Source organism: Anser anser (genome assembly GCF_964211835.1).
Source record: "Anser anser genome assembly, chromosome: 18".
Taxonomy (NCBI): Eukaryota; Metazoa; Chordata; class Aves; order Anseriformes; family Anatidae; genus Anser; species Anser anser.
The window spans coordinates 13,248,410-13,273,452 of NC_139739.1; the positions used below are offsets into that span (position 1 = coordinate 13,248,410).

Genomic DNA, 25,043 nt, shown 5'->3' on the forward strand with positions numbered 1-25,043 from the left:
TTCTGTGGCTTTAAAGAGAGCAGTGAGAATCCAAAGCAATCGATAATCATTTTAGGCTGGCAAGTTACAGAAGTGCTTGATGACTGCCTAAGTCCACCTGTACCTATCAATCACACTAGCAATATGCTAAAACAATTTAAATATGCTTTTGTACCTTATATTTGTAGTTGAACATACAACCTGAAGGGATCACATACAGAAATCTGTTAGAAAGGCTTCTTTTTCAGTAAGGTAAATATTATGGTTTGCAAATTTTGAAAAACTGGTTGTTGCCAGTGGTTCATATTTCAATGTGTTTACAAATTGCAAGCATTACACAAGCTTTCCCTGCGCATTTCAGGTCTAAATATTATTTCATTCCTGGGATAGAAGAACTATACATCTCCATTCGTCAAAGTTTTTCAATCATTTATTTCTATAGCAGTAGCTAAAGAATAACTAAAAAATAATCATATGAAGTGTTGTGGGAAAACACGTTCTTCAAAGCTTAGAAAAACTGTATGACACGTAATTTAAAACTAGCAAATCTAGTATAGATAGATAGGAAACAGGCAACAGGCAACATAGGTACCAATATGTTCCCAATTCTTTGGTATAAATTTGGCAGGGTTTTTGAAAATTAAAACTAGGCTGAAGAAAACTCTAAGAGCAGCATTTCTCATTTAAAGCAAAAAGAATCCAGTTCAATTGAATATCCTGATATCTTTAACTGAATTGGGAAGCTAAACCAGGAGAGATCTAGAGACACGGATCTTGTGCTGGCAGAAAAGAAAAGCGCTTCAGTAAGTGTTTCTCTAGGAAAGATTTGCTGTCTGAGAAAGTCTTTCACTGTCAGCACACTTTATAAAAACAAAGGAAGTCTGTAGTGCTTACATTAAATGCCTAAAGAAAATAACCTATACTAGCAAAAAAATGTAATAAACTCCCCGCACATACACACACTTCAATGCCACATCATCATGTCTCAGGACAGCAGGCTTAACCGCCTCCAGCTAATGGTAATTTCCCAGCAAAGAGTCTTCATGTGTAGAGTTGGACTTAAAAATCAGCCACCCCTTGCATGCTAAGTCAAGTCTCAGGTTATTCAAAGTATAATCCCCTATGAAAGGGGAAGCATGATTGCAGAAGCATGGATCTCAAAGATTCGTCAGAGTGAACAATTAATGACAGCATTGCTTTTTTTTTTTTGGCTATGTAAGTGTCCAGTAGTAACTAGAGCACTAACAGTAAGCAGTAACGATGAACGTGAGTAAAAAAAAAAATATGCTGGTCATAAACCCCCCAAATATACACTCAAAAGCAGTTATTTAATCATATGAAATAGAGACATAAAATACTTTGAACTCCTTGGCTCATTTCTCTAGTTAAGGCTGAGTGATATTTTCTTCATAAACAGTACAGCTGTTATAGCATTTCACTATCAGTTGACCTCTCATATTTCTGATTTTACTTTTCTAAGATAAAATGACCTGAGGAGGGTATACTAATGATTATAGAATAGTACTGTAGTATTTTCAGTATTATGTCCTCAGATCTTATAAAGATTTTCTAAATGGCAAGCCACCAAGCCACTGGGGAGAGCAGACAACATACCTCTGTCTTCTTCACTCGGTTATACTGAATTCAGGGGCAGGCTGAAGGGGACAAAAGTAGCCTGAAATGTTTCTTCATCCCTGTCATAGCCAACATGGGCTTGATTGAGGGGATTCTTAATTTAATTTGTTGCCAATTATCAGGAACTTCTGATCACTAATTTGGGTAGTACAAAAAAAAAACAAGCTCCCCTCTCCTTGGCCACAACTCTCCCCTTCGGCCCACAGAGGCCGACGCTCCGTAACAGGCTGAGCAATCCCGAGGAGCGACGGTGTTAACTTCTTGGAAAGCCCAAACCACCCCGCTGAGAAACCTACATCTTGGTTGGACATGAGAGGTTTCAGAGACAGGAATATCCTGCCCTTCAGTAACTGTAAAATCAACTAAAAAAATTATTTCAAGCTAAGGGCACAGCCCTGTCACTTCCTGATAAGATCAAAAAGAAGTTTAAGACTTCTTGTTGATTAATCAAGCTTTTCCTAAGCACAGGATAAAATGAGTCTTTAAGAAAGAGAGAACAATATTTCACTCTTTAATAAAGCCTGCACACTTACTGCTGTTATTTTTAATGAAATGATTATGATGTTAAGACTTCATATGGCAAAGAAAGCCGCCAAAAATGGGATAATTTAAAATAAACTCGGCCTAAAATTGAGGTAGCTAATTTGATAGATATTTGGCAAACCACCATTCTCAGTCACCTTGCCAACTACTTCATTAGGATTACAAACTAAAGGGCTTCCCACAGGCCTCCATTGCGGCTCCTATGTAGCACGAGGCCTGCGCGGGGTTCCACCTCAGGAGCAGGCCGCCATGTTCTGCCCTGCAGCCGCCGCCAGCCCACAGCAAGAAACTGGGAACTTCATCTTCGAGGGCGAGAGGCTGAGCCCAGGGCACGTGCCTGCTCGGCCCCGGGGGCACCCAGCGCCGCTCTGAACACCCAGCACCATGTGCCAGCCAGCAGAATTGCAAAAGCTACTACTGAAAGAGAGCTTGAAGGTGTTCTGTCAGCTGTGACTGAACAACTTCACTAGCTCTGCCAACTGTTTTCACTACAGTTTGTTGTGGTGGTTGATGTTTTCTTTAGAAATTCTGCTTCAGAAGCTTAAAGTGTTCCAATAAATAAGAATATCCACTAGGAGCCACGCTTTAAAGCAAGTTGGCTGGGTACTACAGATCAATAAGCGTGTGTACAATGTATTTTTCACTTACACACTGCAAAGTGACAAACAGAGCTAGCGACCATTCCAGACTGGGAACTGAATTCCCGTATTTTTATTCACTTTCTTTTACAGTAGTCTAGACTGTTACTTGCATTAAAAATCCCCTAAGACCACCAATGAAACAGAAAAATAGGAAATACAGCACCTAGTCCTGAACCTGTGTAGGCAACCACTCAACATGCTAGCAGGCACGAACAGGTAACTGATAATCACAGGGAAGTTATTACACTCGTGGAAACACAGCCTCATGAACGTAATGCAAATCTGATTACTAGTAAGTAGATCAAAGCAAGCACTATACTAAATGAGACAAGATGAAAGTACTTTCAATTAGCTTACTTTCAGAGAAAAATATTTACTGCTACATTCTGCAAAATCACTCTAACACAGAGGTACAAGAGATGCATTACGTTTTTATTATTATTCTTATATATTAAAAGAAAAGTGGGAATAGCTTAGTGACACTTAATTCTGAGAAGACTTCCAAGTATGTAACAAGAAGAGCTGAAATATAACACAGAAAAGATGGTGTAGACCTGAAGAACTGCGAAAACAGACAAGGAATAAAATGAACAGTCTAGGTGCAGTATCACACACTGAAGGACTAACAACAAGCTATTCTTCTGCATGCTTATGATCTGATAGCTAGGTTAAGAAAAAGTCTTAAGTGTATTAACAAATCGCAAAATAGTTTTGCAGTCAAGCCATACACATACAATGATTTAAAAATGATTAAGACAAAAAGCAATGCTAGGTTACACTAGGGCAGTGAGACAGAGCTGTTAAACTTCACCCTGAATATGGTGCACAAAGTTAGCCAGGTTGTAACATGCATGTAATTAGGATGACTGGAAGAATGGAATTAAGATCTTTTAATATCAGCTGTTAAGATACGTACTATTCAACCTCAAAGGGGCTAGGGATGTGATATAATAATTCTATGCAAGCATAGAATGCCTTCTTACCTCTGTAAGAAGGTGTAAATTATACATATTTTTAACCATTTGAAACAGTTCCCCAGCAAGAAGAATCCAAGCAGAAAAATATATTGATATTATTTATTGTATGTTTAATTAGTCTGCACAGACCTTTATGATACATTACCAGATTCAGTGACTTATGAGATCCATTTCTACCCTGCATTTCTTGTACTGAAGTTCTACCTCTAAAAAACCTATTTTAAGATCAGTAGTATAAACTGTCTGTAAGTATTTCATTTTTATATTTAAAATAATGCAGGATTTTGAGTGCAATAGAGAGCTTCTTACCTTTCCAGAAGATTATGAATTGCTTTGAAGAGCAGGGTCCTACACTCATAGGAAAGTCCATTCTCCCACAGTCCTTCTTCCACCACTACAAAAACATAAACATCAACATGCTCAGAAGAGGGAAGTACAGACATTTCACTAAACGCAACTCCAACATTTTTTATTTCCAACAGCAACATGTTTCATAAAGCTATTTAAATTACTGAACACATTGTCAAACTAGATTTAAACTTTACTAGCTGAAGACCCCAACTTTGAATTTAAATTGTAGGAAGAAAACATAGCTACATAAAAGCAAACATTTGTTGATAGTAAAGTATTCAATATTAAAAGTGGGGGGGAGGAGTTCATGATCATTCTTTGCTGACAGATCCTTTAGAATTTATGTGCAGATGCAGATAACACGAATCGTTAAAGGAGTAAAATCAATTTATACAACTTAAGAAATATTAAGAGCTCTGCCGAACTCTGTCATATGCAACTGAAGTTCCTGCACTGTCCTGACTGAAACTGTGCAATGAAAATGCACAGCAGATTTTTATTCCAAAAATCAAAACTGAAAACTTGATAACAGAACTGCAGAAATTTATGAGAGTGAAAAAAAAGCTATTCATCTCTCTCAGTGGAATGCAGCATAAACTAGCCACCTGAATGAGTATCTCAAGGATCTACAAACCTCAGAAATACCTGCTGTCCTCATTCCACTGCTTTTGGATTCTAAAACTACCAAGAGTAAAACCATTTTTGGGATACCTGTTCTAGATTCTGTACCTCCTGGCTGCAAAAGATTTAATCTCAGCCACAGTGTAAAAGCAAATGATTAAATAACTTTGTCAAGGAGTATGGATTTGTTAATTGTCTGAGTTTTGTCATTTCAATTTAACAGGAATACTCCGCAGAACTTAAGAAATGCAAATGCAAAATTCTACAGCATGTTAAGAACTGAATACTTAACACCCCTCCTTGGCCAATTTAAAGGATGAAACCTTCCAACAGCATGTCTACCATGCAGAGATCATTATCTAAGTATAGTTTACTCTACATTAGGTGTTTAAAGTAAACTTCTAAGGAGTTTCTGCTGTATGAAAAATATTAAGATTGTCAACAGTCTTCAAACTGCAGCTTCAAAGCCTCAAAATGCAGCATTGTTCATTATTTTGCTTCTTCTCCCAGTAACCCTAAGTCATATACCTCAAACAAGAAGAGGCACATTTTTTTGAACGTGTAATGTTATGATATGCTAATACTGGTAACAGCGTCTCTCTTTTTGCAGGATGAATAAGCCAAGACTTTTGTACCTAAATCACCTTATCGAATACCACAGTTACTTTCTCAGAAGAATGAAAAGGCAGACTTGTGCTTCTGGGTAAAAGTATAAGCCAAACATCTGTCCCTATAAAACCATTAAAGGCCTTTTTAATGCTTGCAAAGGCTTACTATTACTAAATGTGTAGTGTGCCATAGACATCTAACTACACACTTCTTCACATGAACTCAGATTTCACTTTTAAAACAGTATTCTTAAAAAAAAATCATGCATTTTGAGAACTGTTGATATGTCTATATAGTTCATAGCTACTGAAACCTAAGAAACTGCCTCATGAATGTATGGTCTTGCATGCAAAAACTACAGAGTTGTCAAGTATATACTGTAACATGTAGCTACTTATGAGAGATATCCCACCTGATTTCATTCCTATGAAAACCCACACGTCAACACAATTCATTTTTTTTTTTTTAGACAGTCACAAAATTGGCAGAATTTGTACCAACAGTCAAAAGAAACTCGCTTACATGGCACTGAGCAATTCTCAAGTTTCACGCTTAATCCCATCAGAGCATCTGTGCCAGAAACAAGCATTGCATCTGCATTAAGAACCTCATGCAAAATGAGAGGGACAGGAATCCATTCCATCTTTTCACAGGAAACTTCTCACAGCTAGTTCTGGTGTTTCCAATCATAACTTGTTGTCCCTCTTTTCTTCTGTTCTAAAGTATGCACAACAGACTAACGGGATCCAATTAAAGAACAGCTCTTATCACCTCTCAGAACCACTTTCTGCAAGTATAATTTTGTCATTTACTCCAGAAGAAATGAGTTCAGATCGCACTGCTTCATAATTTCCAATGTAAAACGATTTTAACCCTACAGAACATCACTACCAAATTCATTAGGTACTTGGCATTGCCTGTATCGTTTTGCCCTGATCAGCTATGTGTGCTACAGCTCCTCTGTGGGCTCTGTGGCCCTGTTCTTGTAATTAATACTTCCTTATCCTACTGAAAACGTTCATCTCACAAGTGAGAGCCCGTACGTGTGCCTGTTACCATGAAAATGGGGGCAAGGGGGATTAGGACTGCAGAATTTCACTTCCTCTCTGCTCTCTGGCTTCCTGATCCAGTTTTCCTAAGAAAAGGGCTTAAATAACTGGAACAAATTACAGCTTCGAGATGCAAATGGTGACCAGTAACAAAACTTGGCAAAACACTAAAGCTTAGACTCTCTGCCATTTGCAAAGTTCCTCCCATTGTAACAACAGATCTAGATTTTAGATGTTGAAGAGTATTTTGAATTCCTTACACAAGACTGAAGACTAGGAAACAATCATTGCTCTCTGTCTGTCTACACAATGATTTGTAATGCTTTTAACACTCAGTGCTTTCAACTTAAGCGCTCCCCTCCAGTTTTTCAGCACTGCCTGGCAGCATTTTCAGGCACGCAGCTAACAGAAAGCAGGTGATGCTCAGGTTCAGAAACAAGCTTGTGCCAAGCACCTATATCCTGTCCTGAAGGTACGCTCTGTTACTCTGGTTGAAACATTTCTCTTCAGAGGCAGCAAATTTGGCACTACACTACAGCTGTGAAAGTCATCTTACCCCCCCCCCAAAATAATAATTTAGAGCAAGAACCAAGTAAAGACTGAATTTTAATAAGAGAAAAAGGATGAGAGAGCAGGTAAGTACTTTTTCCTCCATGGAAATCAGAGTTTGGAGAAGCAACAAAGCAAATGGGACAAAACTGCCAGCTTGCGGCTTTCAGACTGGGCTGACAACACCAGGCTGGTGAAACAGACCAGTCTCTGAAGCCTGTGTGTCATTTCCTCCACCTTTAATGACTAATGGAGCCATCTTAAACATTTTTTTTTCTCCCAATAGCTTTAAAAAAATATAGAATGAGAACAATAGCCAGTGTCCAATCATCACAGTATCATAAAATTAACTCCTTCTTCCAAAATTAATTATCTATACTGTTTTTAAGGCCATCACTTTCCAGGACCTGAGTAGAAAACCATTACTGAAGGGATCTGTTGTTTGCAGCAATCCCATTTTGAGCTGGGCATCAGACTGGGACTCCTAGCTCCTTCCCACCTGTGCGATCTTGTTAGATCTGCTGACACTTTACTGGGATATACGCAGGTATCCCTATGCTTACGTGTGTCCTCCTGTATGTCTGTATATGCTAACAACCTTATCTTATCCTCTGCATATGTACACTTGTCCTTGGCTACTCTGGAACATGAGCAGCTCATCCTTTCCAGTAAAAACAGGCAGAGGAGTTTATCCCCTTCTCGCTGTCTGTCCTGCGAGTGATTTAAACACTACAGTTCTCAAAAATAAGCAACAACTGTTGTTTTGGTTTTTAAAATGAAATCACCTCCCGGAATAAACAACTTAATCTATTATTGCTCAGTCTCTACAGATCTGCAATCAGGGGCAGGGAGATAACATCGTGGTATCTCTGCCATTAACTGGAACTCTATAAACTCCTTAGTTGAGATACTCAGTCTAACTGTCCTTACTACATCATTCTCACACTCTTTAAACCCCACGAAGATAAGAGAAAGCCAAAGAAGGATATGGATCTAAAGAGAAGTGTGAAATTTTCAACTCAAAAAAAAAAAGATTCAATAGCCAGTTCCACACAAGAACACTGTGTTCACATCTGAAGAGAACTCACTGCTGTAATCCATACAAGGAAATGAAAATAGGCACTAGAATTTTCATGTAAAAGGTGATAAAACACCAAAACAATGTTTTAATAGTTAAAATGGCAAAAAAAAACTTCTGTGTAAGTTGACATGGTGCTCTGTAGCAAAACCAGAAACTGGTTACAGCTCAGTACCTGCCGATTACCATTATCCAAGGTGTGTGTGCATACAGGATTAAGTTAAAAACCTTTTGCTTGCAACACCTGAAAGAGAACCCAACGCACTGTTTCTCAAGTGAAGTTCCACAGAAAAAAAATGCTTCTTTATTTTCTCGTTACTGAGATGTTAACAGGAAAATCCAAGAAAGAATAATGCATATTTGACAGTCATCATACTGGGTTACAACTGGGAGGCTAAGGATCTGCTGCTGGTCTCTACAGGATGGGAACTCATCAGTAGTCTTCACGTATAAAGCTTTTAAGTATGTTTGTTATCATTTTGTTTTCATTGGCTCCAAAAACGAACAGAACATTTGTGCTGGTTTTTAACTTCATCCTTACAGATCAGATGTTAAATTAAAGGAAACTACAATGATTTAGACTTGTGTTGTACATTTATAATTTAAACATACATTAATGAGCAACTTAGTTGGTTTGGAGTCTTTTTACTTTTAAATCATTGGAGTATTAAGGTCTTCAAAGTGCCCAACGATTTTTATGAAGCCAGCCATGTTCTCAAAAAAGCCATTATAAAAATTTCAAGGAGAAAAGTCACAGCAAAATATCAAAGCAAATACTTCAATAATTTTAGGTCTCCCAGCAGAGACACTGGAGAGATAATAAGATCTCTGTTCTGCTTCAGTGACCAAACTGACATATTTTACTTAAAAGAACTAGAGGAAGGAAGGAGAGAAAGCAAGTGGAGACTGTGTAGGCATTGCAGAGATAGTTATACCTTTAAGAAATTCAGCCACCCACATTTTAATAATTCAGGTCACACTGCCTTATGCAGTTAAAAAGTGGAATTAGTTTCAAAGAATACATATTTCCTCAGAGCTATGTTACATATTTCCTTTTAATGTATCATATTGCAGCAACAGCTGAAATGAATGTCTAGACATCAAAAACAGTCTTTATCCCCACCTACTGCTTTTTTACCTCAGGCATCAAAACTAATGAAACCTATTATCCAGAACATTGAGTTCAGTAACCACATTGGCCACTGCAAATATGAAAAAACACTCTGGGACAAGACCAGTTATTCAGCCATTAAAATTACTGAAAATCAATTTCTTGCTGCACACTGCAGAAATACTGATAGATTAAAGCAGGACACATGGGACAAGGAGATTACTTCGAGGGAAGATTACTGTGTCAAACTGCTGAGGACGGGGAGTTACTCAGCTACTTAGGATTCACATTTGGAGCAGCACGTGTTCCCCTTTACTCTTTGATATTTTGTCCCTTTCTTTCACGAAACATGAAGAACGTGGCTTCTTTTCCTTCCCTGTGTAGACACAACTTTTAAAAACACATCACCAAATAATTCAAACAAAATCAGAAATTCAATTCCTAAAAGCAGGCATTTCATTTTAATTTTTATTAACTGTGCTCTGAAAACAATATTTCAGAGACCAACCAGCATTTCTTCTAAAGAACTGAGTTAAAAGAGTAGCAAAGCAATGCAATGGTACATTAATTCTGAAAAACTATATTACACCCATAAAAATCCAATTAAATGCAATGCTATTGATCGATCATTGTTATACTGCCATTGATCACCTTGTAAAATCTGTGTTTGAAGTCATTAGTGATTAAATTGACTTATTACTAAATCAGATTCAACCCACTTAGAGATCTAATTTCCTTGCACTGGTTATGATCGTAGGGAAATTGCACTGCTAACTCTTACAGGACTGAGAATTCATCTTGTCTCTCCATCTCCCAGTCAATTCATCAGCCAAAAAAGAACCAACCTAGAAGAAATGCTCACCGGAACGATCCATTTGTTTTCATTTATTTGCAAACAGAACTTAGGTGCAGCTCTGAAAATACGCGCTGCCGATCCACAGAAGCACGTACAACGAACGTCCCAACAAGGCGTCCCTGCCAGCCTGAGTCCCGCATCGCGGGGCCAGGGCAATGAGAATCTTAACGAAGGCTCTTGCCAGATATTGCTGGTCAGACGTGACTCGAGTTTGCATTTCAATGGACCACGAGGTTCTATTTAAGCGCTAGAATTTTCTGGCAGAGCTACGAAAGTAAAATTGTAGCACTTCAGAAAAAGAGATAAATAAAATCTTCAAAGGCAACAGCTGTTGAATATCACAGGAATACTACAACGCTTTAATTGTTGCACACTGAAACAAAAATTAGCATAATAGCTATTTATTGAAAAACAGATGGTAGGTAAGTATCTGCACTTAGATTATGTTGGCGCTACTTGCGGCAGTACTTCCTCACTCCTGTTAGGTTTAAAATCATTTTAACAAATATAGATTAGATCTTGCATTGCTTCCCCTCTTCCTGTCCCGCTCTCTCACATTCCTCTACACCTGCATGGTCTTTTTGCCTTTTTGTCACCAAACACCACAATTCAGATATTAATAGAGAAATTTTTGCACTCTCACAATCAGCTGCGTAACATCTGAAAGGGCACAAGAAACAAACTGGTCACATAAAATTTCTGCTTCTTTAGAAGTTGACTTCAAAATATTCCAAAAATCATGGGGTAATATCTAACTTCTCCAAAACCAAAATTATTATCCATGAAGTCAGTAAAAACATTTCTGTGTAATTATAGCTCAAGTCTGCTTTCTATGTAGGAATGCAAAATTAGCTTTACCAAAGAGCTGAGCAGCTCGCTTCAGAGATGTAAATGTTTCCAAATAAAATAGTTACGCTTGCTGTGTGGTTTTTGCTTTGAATGCCTTTCACAATCACCAGCTCTGTCTCAAGAAAGAGTAAAGCGAATGTAAATAGGGCACAATTTTGTATGCAGTTTATGCTGCTTACAGCAAAGTGGGAAGCTGTTTGCAGTGTCAAACCTGCCCTTATGCTCCAGAAGATCCCCCAAAAATCCCTGAATTAAAACGTTTCATTTACCTCCTCCCCCTTTTTTTAAAGCAGTTTAACTTTCAAGCTACCTTATATTCTCCACAGAAGCCCTTCCTATAGAAGAAAAGCCAAAAACCAAGTTGCCTATAGTGGAAAACGGACTACAAGTACGGAGAGGTTCTCACCGTCTTCCTCTCAAGAGTTCAGGGGTAAGGATGCCACCAGGAAAGCAGCACTCTCATACAGCTACTCCAGGGAATTTCCCGCATTTCCTCCCACATTTCTGAACTTTTCCCTTCCCATTATAGCTCATTTTCCTCTTCAACTCTTTGGTACAAGAGCATTAAGAAGCAGTTACTCAGAAGAATGCAGAAGCAAGCCAAAGTCGTATTTTATTTTTCAAAATATGAATGTGCTCCCAGGAATTTCATTTGCTCTCTTCTTCCCCCTTCAGATTTCCTGTTTTTTTCATTTCGTTCCATTTCACCGACTTCCAGCCAGTGCAACCCCTGCTCCCCATACTAGCTGCACCCCCCAATTTCTGCCTTTTGATCTTCCTAGTTTGAAAGAAAATATAACTACCAAATCTGCATCAGTACGGTCTTCTTCTCTCCACTGATAATGGAGAAAATGCAGACCTGTATTTGTCTTTTCTAAAGACAAATGTTTTGCGTTGCCCAGGGGAGGGGCTCTGTGGGATGCAACAGGATGTAGAGGGCAGAGCAAGCCTCTTCCAGGAGGGATTTGGGCAAGTCCAGCCACCAGAGGAACACGAAGAATGTTCTTAGAAAAAAATACAGTTTGTATTAATCCATACTTGGAAAGGGAAAGGAACCGAAAGCCTTTCCTCATTTATAAAATATGTGAGACGTCACTCCCGACAAGCAGATCGAGCGCTTTGGAAAGCAGCACAGGGATGCTCTTTCTCCTCTCCTTGAGCACAGGTTTGCCTTCAATCCAACTGCACGGCTCAGGAGGGAGGGCTCCATTTTAACTGCAACCCATCAAGCCCCTGAGAAGCCCTCTCCTTGCCTCCCGTGAGCAATCCCTGCGGCCAGAGAGACGCGGGGCGCTCATCAGCATTCCTCCCACCCCCTCGCAGCCCCCATTTGTGCTTCCACAAGCTTCCTAAAGAGCATTTTCCAGGAGGCTCAGCCTGGCTGAAGGCACTGTGCAGCGTGACCAAGAGAACACGGAAACATGATTCATTAGCCATGCCTGGAGAGATAACAATGGGACCGCTTCTTGCTGCCTTTCATCGCTCACATCTCGATGGGGCGAATGCATTGCTGCTGCACAACAAGCGCACTTACAGACAGGGAAAAACACGATCATCTTTAAGACAGCCTTCTTTTTTTGTTGGTTTTCAGCCTTACAATATGCCTGCAGGCTACCACTGTTTTTAATTGATACATTAAGTTTATAAATGGAATATACGCACAAGATCTCCAAGCCATCCAGAGAGAGATTCAGAGAGATTCACAGGTGTGATGCTGCCAGGTCCCTCCGTGGCCTCTTGTACCTTCCTCCCACCCAGCCAGCCTGGGCTTCAGGGAACAACCAGATATAATATTCCATCTCAGTCATACACTTGTTCGTAACTGAGGAAATATTTGCATTTCCATTCTCCAAAATCTGAAGATTTTTTTTTGCATAAAAATTAAAATTGTGCTTACTTCTCATTCATGTGTCCTTCTGGTACTGTCATCCTGCTCTACCTGAACTACTTACAGCTTCTGCATTACCATTTCCTTCTTTACCTTCATGCTTTTTAATCTAATCATTATAGAAGTTGCAATTTTCATCAAAGAGTCTTCCTTAACTTATTTGTAACATATTACGAGAAGATTGCATTTTGACTTGAGGAATTCCGGAAAATATTTTGGAGCAGCTGCCCATTTTAAACACCCATCATGTCATGCAGACACAGAACTAATGGTTACAGGAGTGGACTACAGCACCAAGCTCGGGATATGCAGAACATCCAAGCTAAGTCCTCCTCTCAGTACTTTTTGAAACCTAGAAAAAGCATTGCTCAAGCACATTTGCTTCTTGTTTATACACCACTCGAAAATAATGTTTCCTGCCTAGCTACTGGAATTCATTATAACAGGGTACACAGGAGTGAAGTACAAAATTGATTTTGCAATTTGTTTATATAGGAACTTGCTGAAGGAGAAGTTGAAGCAATTTCAACAACAACAACAAAAAAAACAACCACACACAAGCACAATAACACAACTCCAAAAACACTGCCTACCAGCCCCAAATATGCAAGTGGAGAGTAAATGCAAACAATAAGAACAAATTTAATACTGCTGGTTCTGCTTTGTTTGCTTTTTGGTTGGTTGGTTTTTGTTGTTGTTTTGTTTGTTTGTTTTTTAAGAAATTAAGCTAAGCAGTACGTTTCAGCTATAACACTGATGTATACTTGAGAAGGAGAGGGTCTTGATTCAGCAGTAGCCTAACAACATTGCAAAAATGTTTATGGTCAGACTTGGTACTTATATACAAAGTACTGTATCAGAATAAACAGTAAGTTTCCAGAGTACCAGTTTTCTACTATTTTTGGGGAAAAAAATCAGAGTATGCATCTTCAGCTCAGGTATTAAAAACAGGAAAAGTGGTTCAAATAAAACTTCTTTTCAAAAATGTGACAGTACAAGCAGTTTCTCTCATACACGCATCTTTTTCAGAGAACAGCAGACTTTCAAAACCACAGCCGCAGAACAAAAGGCTAAAAAAAACACTTCAGAAACAAGACAACCAGATTTTTGTCATTTTGTTTATTCTGTACTGGATTTTAGTGCTCCCCAAGAAGCATGCCAAAATATTTTGTGCTCTTCTGCGAGCACAAGTTTACTGTAGTTTGCCACTACTTAAACTGAGCTAGGGTGAAATGACAGCTTTTTTTTTTTTTTTTTTTTTTCAACAGCATCGTATATCGAGTCCTCCCAGGGAAGGGCTCTGCTCCTGGGGCAGCCGAGTGTCAGGTTTGTTAATACACTTCTGGCATCTCCTGATAAGGAGCCAGCAGAGGGAGCTACGTGTAGCCGGTTCTTGAACTCCAGCAGGATCTGGTTTTCAAATCGAAAAAAAAAGGGGATGCAAGATCACAGATGCTAAAAATTATCTTCTGACAGAAATGACCACATTCAATAACAAATATATAAAAAGTACGCCAATTTTGAGTAGGAAAAGTTTAATCGCTTTTTTTTTTTTTAAAGTGAAACCTTCCATACAAAACAGCTTTCGAGGCAGAGTAACCTTCCTGAGAAAAAAAGACGAGACCTAGTCCCAGGTGTCCGGTACCAAATCATTTAATGGCCCCTTGAGAAAGGCTAAATAAGTTTAGTCAAAATCCAAAGATACCTGAAAATATTCAAATATCTATTAAGCCTGATGGAATTAAGGGCCATGCGGAGTATGAAAGACCACAGCTCACAAACAGTCTTTCCTGGAAAGTTTCAGGATTTCTGAGTTTGAGTTCTCAGTTAACCAGAGCAACGCAATGATAGGAGACCAACTCCGAGGCGGTGTGTTTCTGTTTTGTGTTTTAAGTAACACTGAGCCTCACTAAAGAGACCGGTTTTTACCATCGTAATGTTGGCAGCACCTCTCAACACAGAAAGCTTCAGCTGTAAAACCTAACCGCTGCAGATGTGCCCAGACTCTTCCACCTCCTTCCCAGGCTCATCGAGATGGCAAGCACAACACAGGGCTGTGTGTACGGCCGGCCTGACGAAAAGGAGGGACAAACACTCCAAGCCACAGTTACCAATAACCTCTCTAGTGAAAAACAAGCCCCCTCCCTCCCCACCCCGCCAAGTGCTTTTTTCAAGCTGGGAAAACTACAGATGCTCCTTCTGCTGGAGACAGAAAAACAAACTGGGAGCCCACACGTGATTTTCCTTAAATGGAAGGTATTACAGGAAAAAAGATAGTAAGGATGACAGAACTTAGCTCCCATAGGGGGTATAGCATTGCAGACAAAAAAAATTACTGAAGACTCGAAAGCTGTTCTGGAAATATGCAAATCCTTGGAAACATGCACAAATATCAAGATTTTACATGCTGCGTGAGACCATTACATCCTTGTCGTAATCAGCAAGACTGAATGGACAACTTATTTAGTAGTTGTTTAAAGCCAGTCCTGTTCTGTAGAGACCTCCCCAGCCCCTACAGGAGTTGGTGCAGGCAGAAGGTGGGACAGGAGGAGGCTCCCCAGGGAGCACAGGGTCTGGCAGAACCAGAACCTCCTTCCCAGCGAGGGAGGACAGAGGACTTTCTATTCAATCTAAAGCGATGCAACTTCAGACTCCCTTTTGTACTTGGGACTACTTTTAAAAATCGGTTTAATAGCATTTGAGACAACCCATCCACAAAACAATCCCTTTCCCAGGCGTTTCCTGCGCTCACTGCTGGAGTTATTTCACACGCCCGTGTTTCAATAGGAGCTATCTCCTCACGGCTGGTTCTGCAATGCAAATGTAGTATGTTGTTCGCTTTACAGTCTGTTGCCATGGATATTAATGTGATGTCATAAATTGTTATATCTTCATTGCAGAAACAAAATGAAGGGGCTTGCAAGCAGCAGAAAAACAAGAACTCATCTAAGGAACCATGTTTAAGAAGCAACTCTTGTGCAAGTCAAAAAAGGCACAGATTTATACTTCAGTTCAGAACTGTTGCATGTTTCTTTCACTGCATAAGAATGATTTAAAGATTACAAATTACCTATTTAATTTTACCTACACAGAAGGGACTCCCCAGCACCAAATACATCAATATTTCTGCAGTTTATCTGTTCACCACGTCTGAGAATATCTTAGTTGGGTCTGAACTCTCACCTCGTGTACTGGGCAGTGGCTCCATGCCCCAGTGATGCCTGTGTGACCTCTTTCCTCTTTTTTTCCTTTATTTTGAGCTACTTTTTGGCCAGTTCATTACATCTATTGCATAAAATTGGCCACGTCAGAAGCAAGGAAACTGCAAGGACTTCGCTTCTGAAAAATCAGGGTTGCTGATTGCCCTGAAAAATAATTATCATACACACATTCCTGCATTTTTGTTCTTCAAGGATTCCAGGAATAAACAAAGATAAAATTTGTCTTTGTTTTATTAGAACAGTAGTTAAGATTAGGAGAAGTTCGTCTACTTTACATACACAAAGAGAGAAGGAAAGAATAACTTAGCTCAGAGAAAAGTATAATACAGAACAAAGCACACCCACTGTTCATAGTCCATTTACATCTTTTAAGATGAAGAGAGTATCCAGGATTTCTCTCATTTTCAATTAGTCAAGCCCTTGTTTAATCTTTTTCCCAAACAGTTTAGCTTTTCTCGAAGTGGATTTAACGAAGTCAAAAGACACACAGCACACAGCAACTGGGGGATGAATGGGTACTTCTGCCTGCTCAGAGCTGCCGACCCGCCAAGCAATACGCTACGTGGGATTCAGGCCCTTCACGCGAAGCAGGAATCATCGGACACCCATTTAGTGCCCCCATGGCCACCGACACATCCAAGCCTAAGTTCAATGACAAGCAACTCATCTGCTTACAGGGGTATGTAAAATGTTAAAGTGTTCCTACCCTCTTCAAACTTACTTGAATTCTGTATTAAAAAATAAAATAAATCCAAGTCCTTCCATTCAAATTGGCCATCCGGTATATATGCAGGTTCAGAAAAGAGGACAGATCTGATCTTTCATGATTTAAGATCACTTTCCCTCATCTAATCTGTAGCTTCTGCTTCCCTGCTCAATCTAATGAGGAGTCTTAACCTTTTGCTGTAAGTCTCTCCCTGCTTAGCTCTCCAACATAACTCGTTACATACATTCTTGTTCCCATGCCCACAGCAATTTGTGGGAAAGAAGAACACGGAAAAAAGGGAAATACGTAAAGAACCACTTGTCTTTCAAATCTCTCCAAACCTCAAATGGCTTCTGAACAGCTGAACAGATAAAACATTTTTTTTTCTTTGACATCTTAAAACTGAGAAAGGTATTTTGTAACTACAGCTCCCCTGGTCTTTGGAAGATATTATAACTCCTTGTCTTATCACTTGCTTATGAGATCCGTTACTGGCAGTAAAACACACAACGAACAGTAACCTTCCAGTTCAACAGAAAGCACGATACTGCACGGTGAGGTGCACTTCTTTGGGAAGTTCCCACTGGCATCAGCTCTACAGCAGGTGCACACGTGTACCAGGTGTTTTAGAGTAATATAACTAATATATAATGTATGAGTTATATGTATTAATAATATGTATTAATAATCCATATAATATGTATAATTCTGTGTTCAGAAAGGGTCACCTACACACTGTGTTCCTGCTCCTGTTTCTAATTCAGAAGCTTAAAAGGGCAAACCAGCCACAAGCTGCCATCACCCCAGTAGATGCAGTCATTTTCCGGATGTTGGAAACAGAGGGCAGAAGCTAAAGGTCATATGCAAGAATCTAACTGGGGAAAAGCGGGCAGGCCTTGGGGTCTTGTCTTCCACCCGCCAGACTTCACACACAAGCAGAGGGTTAGTTTAAGACCAAAGGCAAGCCAAAACTCACGGACAACTTTGCCACACTCCCAGATTTGTTTCTGAAGCGCAACTCGAAGGAAACGAGGAGGGTTACCACCCCTCACCTGGCTGAACCTTCTTTTCTTCATACTGGGATTGTATTACCCATTCCCATTTAGTGAAATCAAGGCTGCAGACCCACATTAACTACTCACTTTCAAAACACTTTTGGGTGGGTATGGCTGAGTTAGATTCCTAGGCCCTGCACGCAGTTACTTGAGAAATGTCTCTGCTGCAGGACTGACTGCCAGCCGAAACTCGGCCGTGTTGACAAGCTCCAAGCAGGTAAACAACAGCTACTGTAACAAGGAATAATATTATGAATTGACCCTCCCTCAAGGATAAGGCTATCCCTCCTGAAATCCCAAGTCCAATGTCAAAGAGCAATAAAAAGCAGGCAGGTCTATAAGACCACCTCCAAACCCCAAGAACCCGCAGTGTAGCGCCACGCACAAACACCAAACAAATGGCACCAAGAACTGCACAGCCACTTGAGGAACACCTGCAGGACGCAACCCGAGGTGGAGGTCCTGACACTGGCAGACATGCCCTGCTCACAGTGCTCACGCTCTGCCAGCCGGCCCCTGGAACAGACCCAGCCAATGCCACACGAGGACCCGCGGTGCGGCCACAGCTGTGCAGCTCCTCGCCTCCAAGTGCTTCTGTGCATCTGGCTCTGTGCTCCAGCGCATAAGGACACAAAAATGCTGCTTTTCCAAAACCGTTATTAAAAAATGAGGCTTTATTTTATTAAAAAATGTACCCCTGTTTAAAAACACAGCTTTAAAGAGATTGTAATTCAGCCCACTTCCTTTTTCCCTTAATATTTCAGTAAATAACAGCCATCTATTTATGCATCCTGAAAGAAAGACCTTAGCTGTCAAGCAGAAGGACCTACGCACGGAGCTCTTTGCAAAGACTTAATTGAAATTAGAGCTGACACTGTGATCCCAGCAATCTTCACATGCCCTAAGCCGAAACTCTGTTCTGGCTGACCATGCAGCCCACGTCGCCGTGCATTAGCTTCAGATACCGCTCGCGCAGCAGTGAAGTGTTTCGTCCTTTTGTGCTTGCCTTAGGCCACAGCCTCCTTTCACGTACATCAAACCATCTCCACTGGACACTCCAGAAATTTAACAAGCAATCCAGGATGCTGACTGACTAAGCTGGGGAATCTGTGAGATCATTAACAAATGCAAGAGAAAAACGAAGTAAAAATCTGTTGCCAGGATGTCTTAACCGACAAGTAAATGCTGTAAAGGACATTTTGCCTTTGTCAAAAATTTTTGTGACGCAAATACACACATTCACCTATATACCCAATAGACTGCCTGCAAGAACTGTATGTGTTCTTTGTGTAGTCAAAAATCAGCTGGTTTTATACATATGATAAATTACTCCCTGAAATCCTCACCTACAAAGGATGGAAGCAAAAAAAGCCGTACCTTGCTGACTTGGTCATGCTACAGAAGCAAAAAGCAACTCCTAAATTGATACACAAACACTCCCATCATTGCTAAATACCAGTCACAGAGCTCACGTTTAAGCTGTAAATTAACAATGAGAAGTCCCCATCTGAAATACCACATCAAGCTGGCAGCCCTGCTCAGCTTGATCTTTCTTGGCCAAAGCACTCCACTAGCTTGTAACACTTAAACCTAATCTGACAGCAAATGAGGCTTCCAACAGAAAATTACTGAAAGGCTGGATTTTGCTTATTTTTTCCCCCAAGGAGAAAATAAAGGGACCAGAAATGTATCTTGTTGAATATTTACTGTAGTACATATTCCCTATTCTGGTCAAAAGGAATTATCAAACAATCAAAAGATCAGTGATAAACATTACTGACAATCAGATTTGTTTTCTTTTACGCTTTCCTCCTTGCTTATTTGATATCCATATAACCTATAAAATGCCTTCACCTTAAAGCAGAAAACTTTACAATTACTCTAGATATTAGTCTGCTGGCTTAAAAATCCAGATATAATAAACTTAAGTTTCTACAAAACTTATCGAGGTTGTTTAAACAGGGTAGCAAATATGGGGATAATCCCCATTTAATAGCTAGATCCATTTGCTCTGAGCCACCATCTGAAGAATTAGTTCTCAATAGGATCACAGCAGTGCCTCTTTCCCATAAACTTAATTCTACAGATGCATGAAGACTTCACTAGTACTTCGCAGAAAGTATAGTGAGAAGCAAAATTTATCTTGATTTTACAAATAAGCAATATGTAAGCTCTTTTTTTCCTGCCATTATCATCACATTGAAGCATTAGCATATTCAAATTGTAAATATGCAGGTTTTCTTCTAACAATTATTACAGAGGATCTACAGCTCTAAATTGCACCACCTCTTAGTTAAAAATAAATTTAGGAAGTAAATAAACAAAGCCACTACTGCTGCATTTAACCTGCATTTCCAGATCTTACTTTGAGCCATGGAAGTTGCAGGCTTTACCAGTGACTTCAGAAAGGAATTAAAATTAGGTCAGCATGGATAGTTCTGGAAAATTATGTTCATTTACTTATGCAATATTTAAATCAACCAAATGACAAAACTTACCAGAACCTAACTAGTCAACACATTAAGTTCCTACCTTTAAAGATATGAAACAATTTCACCACAACTGGTGATCATTTTCAAGACAGAACAGTAAAAGAGACAGACAAATTATTTAACAAGTACTTAATTTCCGCTGGAATCTTTCTCAACATAAAGCAAAAGACTCACATACTGCAATGGGAAAACAAGTTTGGTAAAGCAGCATTTTATACCTAAAATCCTCCTCACCCCTGACAAATTTGCAAAGAATTCTCAGCAAATCTGTAAGGCAATATATACTTTATGTTCTCACTACTGTCATTTTTTTTTTTTGCTTTTCACAAGAACTGCTTTGAATGTCTTTTCTTTTGACAAGGTGTCACTGGAATGATATATTTATTCTGTATTTAAGACAAATCTACCCCACTCAACTTACTCCTGGTCTCTATATATTTTAAAATGCCTTTTAATACACTATCAGTCACAAATTAGCCCCAGACTTCAGTTACTGCATTGCTCCACTGCATGCTGCCAGCAGTAGCTCAAGCCAGCTATCACAGCCGTAGCACTGCTACGCCCATGGGTGCCACGAGTGGCTTCTGAGACAAGGTTAAGGACAATATTTAGCACATACGTGCACCCAGCAACCTCGCAAGCATTGTTCATACTCAGTGTTCGAAACACTAAGATCCTAATTAACTGATAGTGTCTCCTTCCTCGTACTGTTCCAGAAGCTCAGAACCCTCAAGATGTTCTCTCCCTGTCCTGCGTCCTCAGCCAAGGACACCTTACGTCAACAACACTCAGTCCCAGATATTAATTGACATCAGATATGGTTAGAAAAAAAATCATAACTGTATGAATGATATGAACAATAACATTAAAAAGATCTAGCAACAGGCAGATGTTTATGAAATACAACTAGATTAAATCACCACTTTGGTCTTTAAAAATGCCCCCCACACACACAGCCCGTTTCTGTTTCAGGATTCCAGGTTCGCATCTTGTAGCCGAAGTTTCACACGCGGTGTCGTGTCTGCTAGTAGTACTGGGACACCATCCTCCAACCCCAAATTGGAGAAGCAAATAAGATGGCAATAGAAAAGTACTGACAAGATTAATGAAAATTTCTTTGAACCTACTCCTTGCTTAATTCTTAGCAGCTCTCACTTACAAGAAGTGATCAGCTCAAAATAGCAGTGATGCTTTCCTGTAACAAACACAGCCAAATGCTGTCTACGCAGTGACTGAGGCATTTTTGAGATGTCTGAACCCCTTACTAGTAATTATGAAATGCGATACTAAGTGAGAAAAGGATTAAAGTACATGCTTAAGTGATATGCTAAAGAACAGGGTTATTTACCTGTTTCACTAAACACATTGAGGAATATTTTGGAAGCAGAGGTTACTGAAATATGGGAGATACACCAAAGGGTATAAACAGGTACTTGTAAATGAGCCATTTTGGTAAAAGTTACAGAAGCAAATTTACCTAGGCTTAACTAATGGGAAAAATGAGTTCTCTTTTAGTTTGGTTCATTTTTAAACCCTAAGTTGTGAAAAAGATGTGGAAGTGACAGGCATCATCCTGTAGTTGTTTATTAAACTTACTTCCATGTATCAAAGGAAGATGTAGATATATACACACACACAAAAGTTGTCTTATAGTCTTCACCACCCTTTAAAATATTAAATCAATTTTCAAATAGATTCACTATTCATGGAAATATTACAGAAAGCTCCACAGACAATTTCAAACACAAAATAAAAAACTACATGAAGTACTCATAATGCTTCGGAACGATACCTTCCACACTCTGCGATATTCATGTCAAACAAGCGTGCGCTGAAACCTTGGAACACACAAAGGCTTTTCAGTGGAAGCTGTTAATTTAGTACTGGCTGGCTGCCCAGTGGATACCAGAATACATTTTAATCCAAACAACAGAATGGGAGGGAGGAAGCTCAAAAGCAATTTCAAATCTATCAAGATTGAAATATTACCTCAATACAATAACAACATTTTTACTTTGGGAGTTCTGCCAAAAGAGAATAGTTACCCTACAGTAACTATTGCTCTTTGGTATGATATTTTTAACAGAGGAGTACACCTACCGCTTGAGTTAGCTGTCTTCTGAGCAGCTAGAAATACCAAGGAGGGCAGGGGATCCAACATCTACAAGAGCCATAGGCAAATTGGTCGGGAGGATCTCCCTGCAGACTGCTGGCAAGAGGCATCCTTCCATGATCTTACTGGTAAGGAATTGCAGATTCACCAGTCAAAAAGGTACTGCAGTACCATTAGCCTGATTCTGGCACACAACCCAAGAATTACTGTCAAAGAATACAGTCCTATTTGCTGGCTCACCTCTCCCACATTTTTAGATTCCTGAAACAAGCAGAGCCAATTTTGACATTAGCTACAAAGACCTAGTGGAACAGACAGAAGTGGTTTCAAAACCTCTTTGATATGCCTCGAAATTTAGCAGAACTGTTGGCCACACAAGCTCAGCACCCAAAGCTAAGCAGTAAATTGGAGAGAGATATTCACTGCAGACGTAACGATGGGAGCCGCAGAGCATCGCACAGCGCAGCCTGCACGCACACCCCAGTAGGCACGAGCGTCAAATGTTTTGTCACACAAGACCACACAAAGTGCCAATAGCAAAATATCCAGCAAGGAAAAGGTTCATTTAACAACGAAACTAGAGACTATTGCAATTATATTTGCAAGGTACGATTCTTATTTCTACCTCCCAGTTTGACTCAATTTAACTGGTTATCATTTTTTATAGCTAAAGTAGCGGGGGAAAAAAAAAAGATCTGAGAGAAAGGATGAGTATGAGGATGAGTATGCTGTTGTAGGGGGGTGCATTTATCTGTACTTGAGCATTAGAGAGGTTTTGCTGTTCATGGATCAGTTATTTATAGCTCATCTGGGCAGCATCCACATCTTTAATTCCGTAACAGCTTTCCTTGCCTTTTGAATTAAAAATTGAACTTTACTCCAACTGATTCTCAAGGGGAAAGCATTAAATGTGCCACATCCTGTTCTTTGTTTCAAGGCAGCAGTGTGAAATAATGTAAAGAGCTAACACAGCCCTGATGATTACTGCATATTTCATTAAGACTCCAACACTCTTTGTCCCACTTAAAGGCTGACTACATGCTTTTGGCCATATGGAGTTAGTTAAGTAGGCCCTGCGATTACTACTTAGAAAAATCTACAACATATACAGATTCTCATGCAATTCTGAGTTAAAAAAAACAACTTAAAGTAATCAACCATATATCTAAAGCATCAAAAGGCCCTGACTTCTCAAAACCTATTAAAAGATGCAACAGGACTCACAACAAGCAACCGAACCCAGGCACCAACATGCTATGTTTATTTTTGAGCACTGTTTTTACTGAGTTTAGGGAAACCCAGTACTTTAAAATCAAAAGCCAGTTGTTGCTTATCAGGCCACAATACACGGCTGATAGGTGTTTCCCATGAACTGCAGGCCACCCTAACCACCAGCTTCTGTTAAGGGAGTTACTTTTGTTGTCCATCATCTGAGCAAAGCTTTTAAGCAACCTAATTTTGCTGGATCACTTTTTGGCTCTGTAATGAGTCAGAGATGAATTTGTGACCAAAACCGGTTCACTTGGGGCGTTAGAAGAGACTGCCTAGGGGGTCCAAGACCTTCAGCTGCGAAGAACCCGTGAGTCATGTCCCAGTGGCATGCCACCCGTGGGTGCCAGCGCCCAGTCCGCAGACAGGTGCCCATTTTCTCCAACTCTCTGGACACAGGACTGGTTAGTTAAATAGAACTGGGCAGTCAAAATAATTTGATAATTGTTGTACCACATCTGGGAAAGGAAGACACAATAATGTAATCTTTATTGACAATTCTATTTAAGTTTACAATGGACCCTTTGAAAGCGATCGCTTCCTTCTGCTCCTGCCATGCAGCCTCAGAAGCAGCTCTCCCCCTGCCATGCTGCCTGCCCCGTGCTCACAGACCTTTGCCAAGCGAGCAGAGATGGCACCTAGCAGCCAGCAGAGACAGGGCACATTGAATCAAGGTGATTTTCTGAGGTCTTTGGCCTGGTAAATTTCATAACTGAATCCTGACAACTCCTCAAGACACACCAAAACCACTCATCTCCCTGCCCAAAAAACAGACAAAACTAGTATCTGCTGCTGAATTTGGTACTCGGGTGTTTGCTACTTAGGATACAAAGCAAACTGAAGTGTAGATGATGAAAAAGAAATGGACAGAATTTCTGCAAAGATTAAAGGCAAATTTTTGTATTTCTTAGCCAGAATTTCTTTTCCAGAACCAGTTCTCTTCCCTCAGCTCGTCCCAAGCACAGACCTACCTACCAGCTCCTAGTGGCTTACCAACAACTCCGCTGGGCAAGCCTTTAACGTCAAATGCCCAAAATGCAAACTTTTTCATACGCTCGTAACAACAGCTTCTTCCCAGTGGCCCAAAGTAAATGCTGTATTTTCACATGGCTGCACATGAGGAAAAAACTCTCAAGGAGACGGAAAGAGGAGGCGAGGAATAAGGACAGAGCACGGATTGGAGTTTTTGCAGGGCTCCTGCACCTGCTGCTGCTCCCCAGGGACGCCATGCTCACTCCTTCCCCACCCTACAGCCCCAGTCCGATGCAGGGGAGCCAGAGGACAAGCAGAAGGAACAAAACTCCCACTTCCTCATGAACCAGTGCAAGGAAAGCCCCAGAAGAGAACAAAACCTAACAGAAGAAAAACACCACCTATAATTGCCCAGATCTGAGCAGTTGAAAGATGTTTTCCTTCTTCTCATTAATTTCAATGTAAATTGCAACACTTTT

The 25,043-nt window shown here is 40.0% G+C and overlaps 1 protein-coding gene across 4 annotated transcripts in view; it reads right to left on the reverse strand.

Moving 5' to 3' along the window:
• Positions 1-25,043, reverse strand: part of MED13L (mediator complex subunit 13L) — a 190,348-nt gene that overhangs the window by 93,469 nt on the left and 71,836 nt on the right. For all 4 annotated transcript variants that reach the window (XM_083804562.1, XM_083804565.1, XM_083804563.1 and 1 more), the window contains one exon: positions 4,085-4,169. In XM_083804562.1, the coding sequence (XP_083660688.1) occupies positions 4,085-4,169 (85 nt within the window). The remainder of the gene's footprint in view (positions 1-4,084; positions 4,170-25,043) is intronic.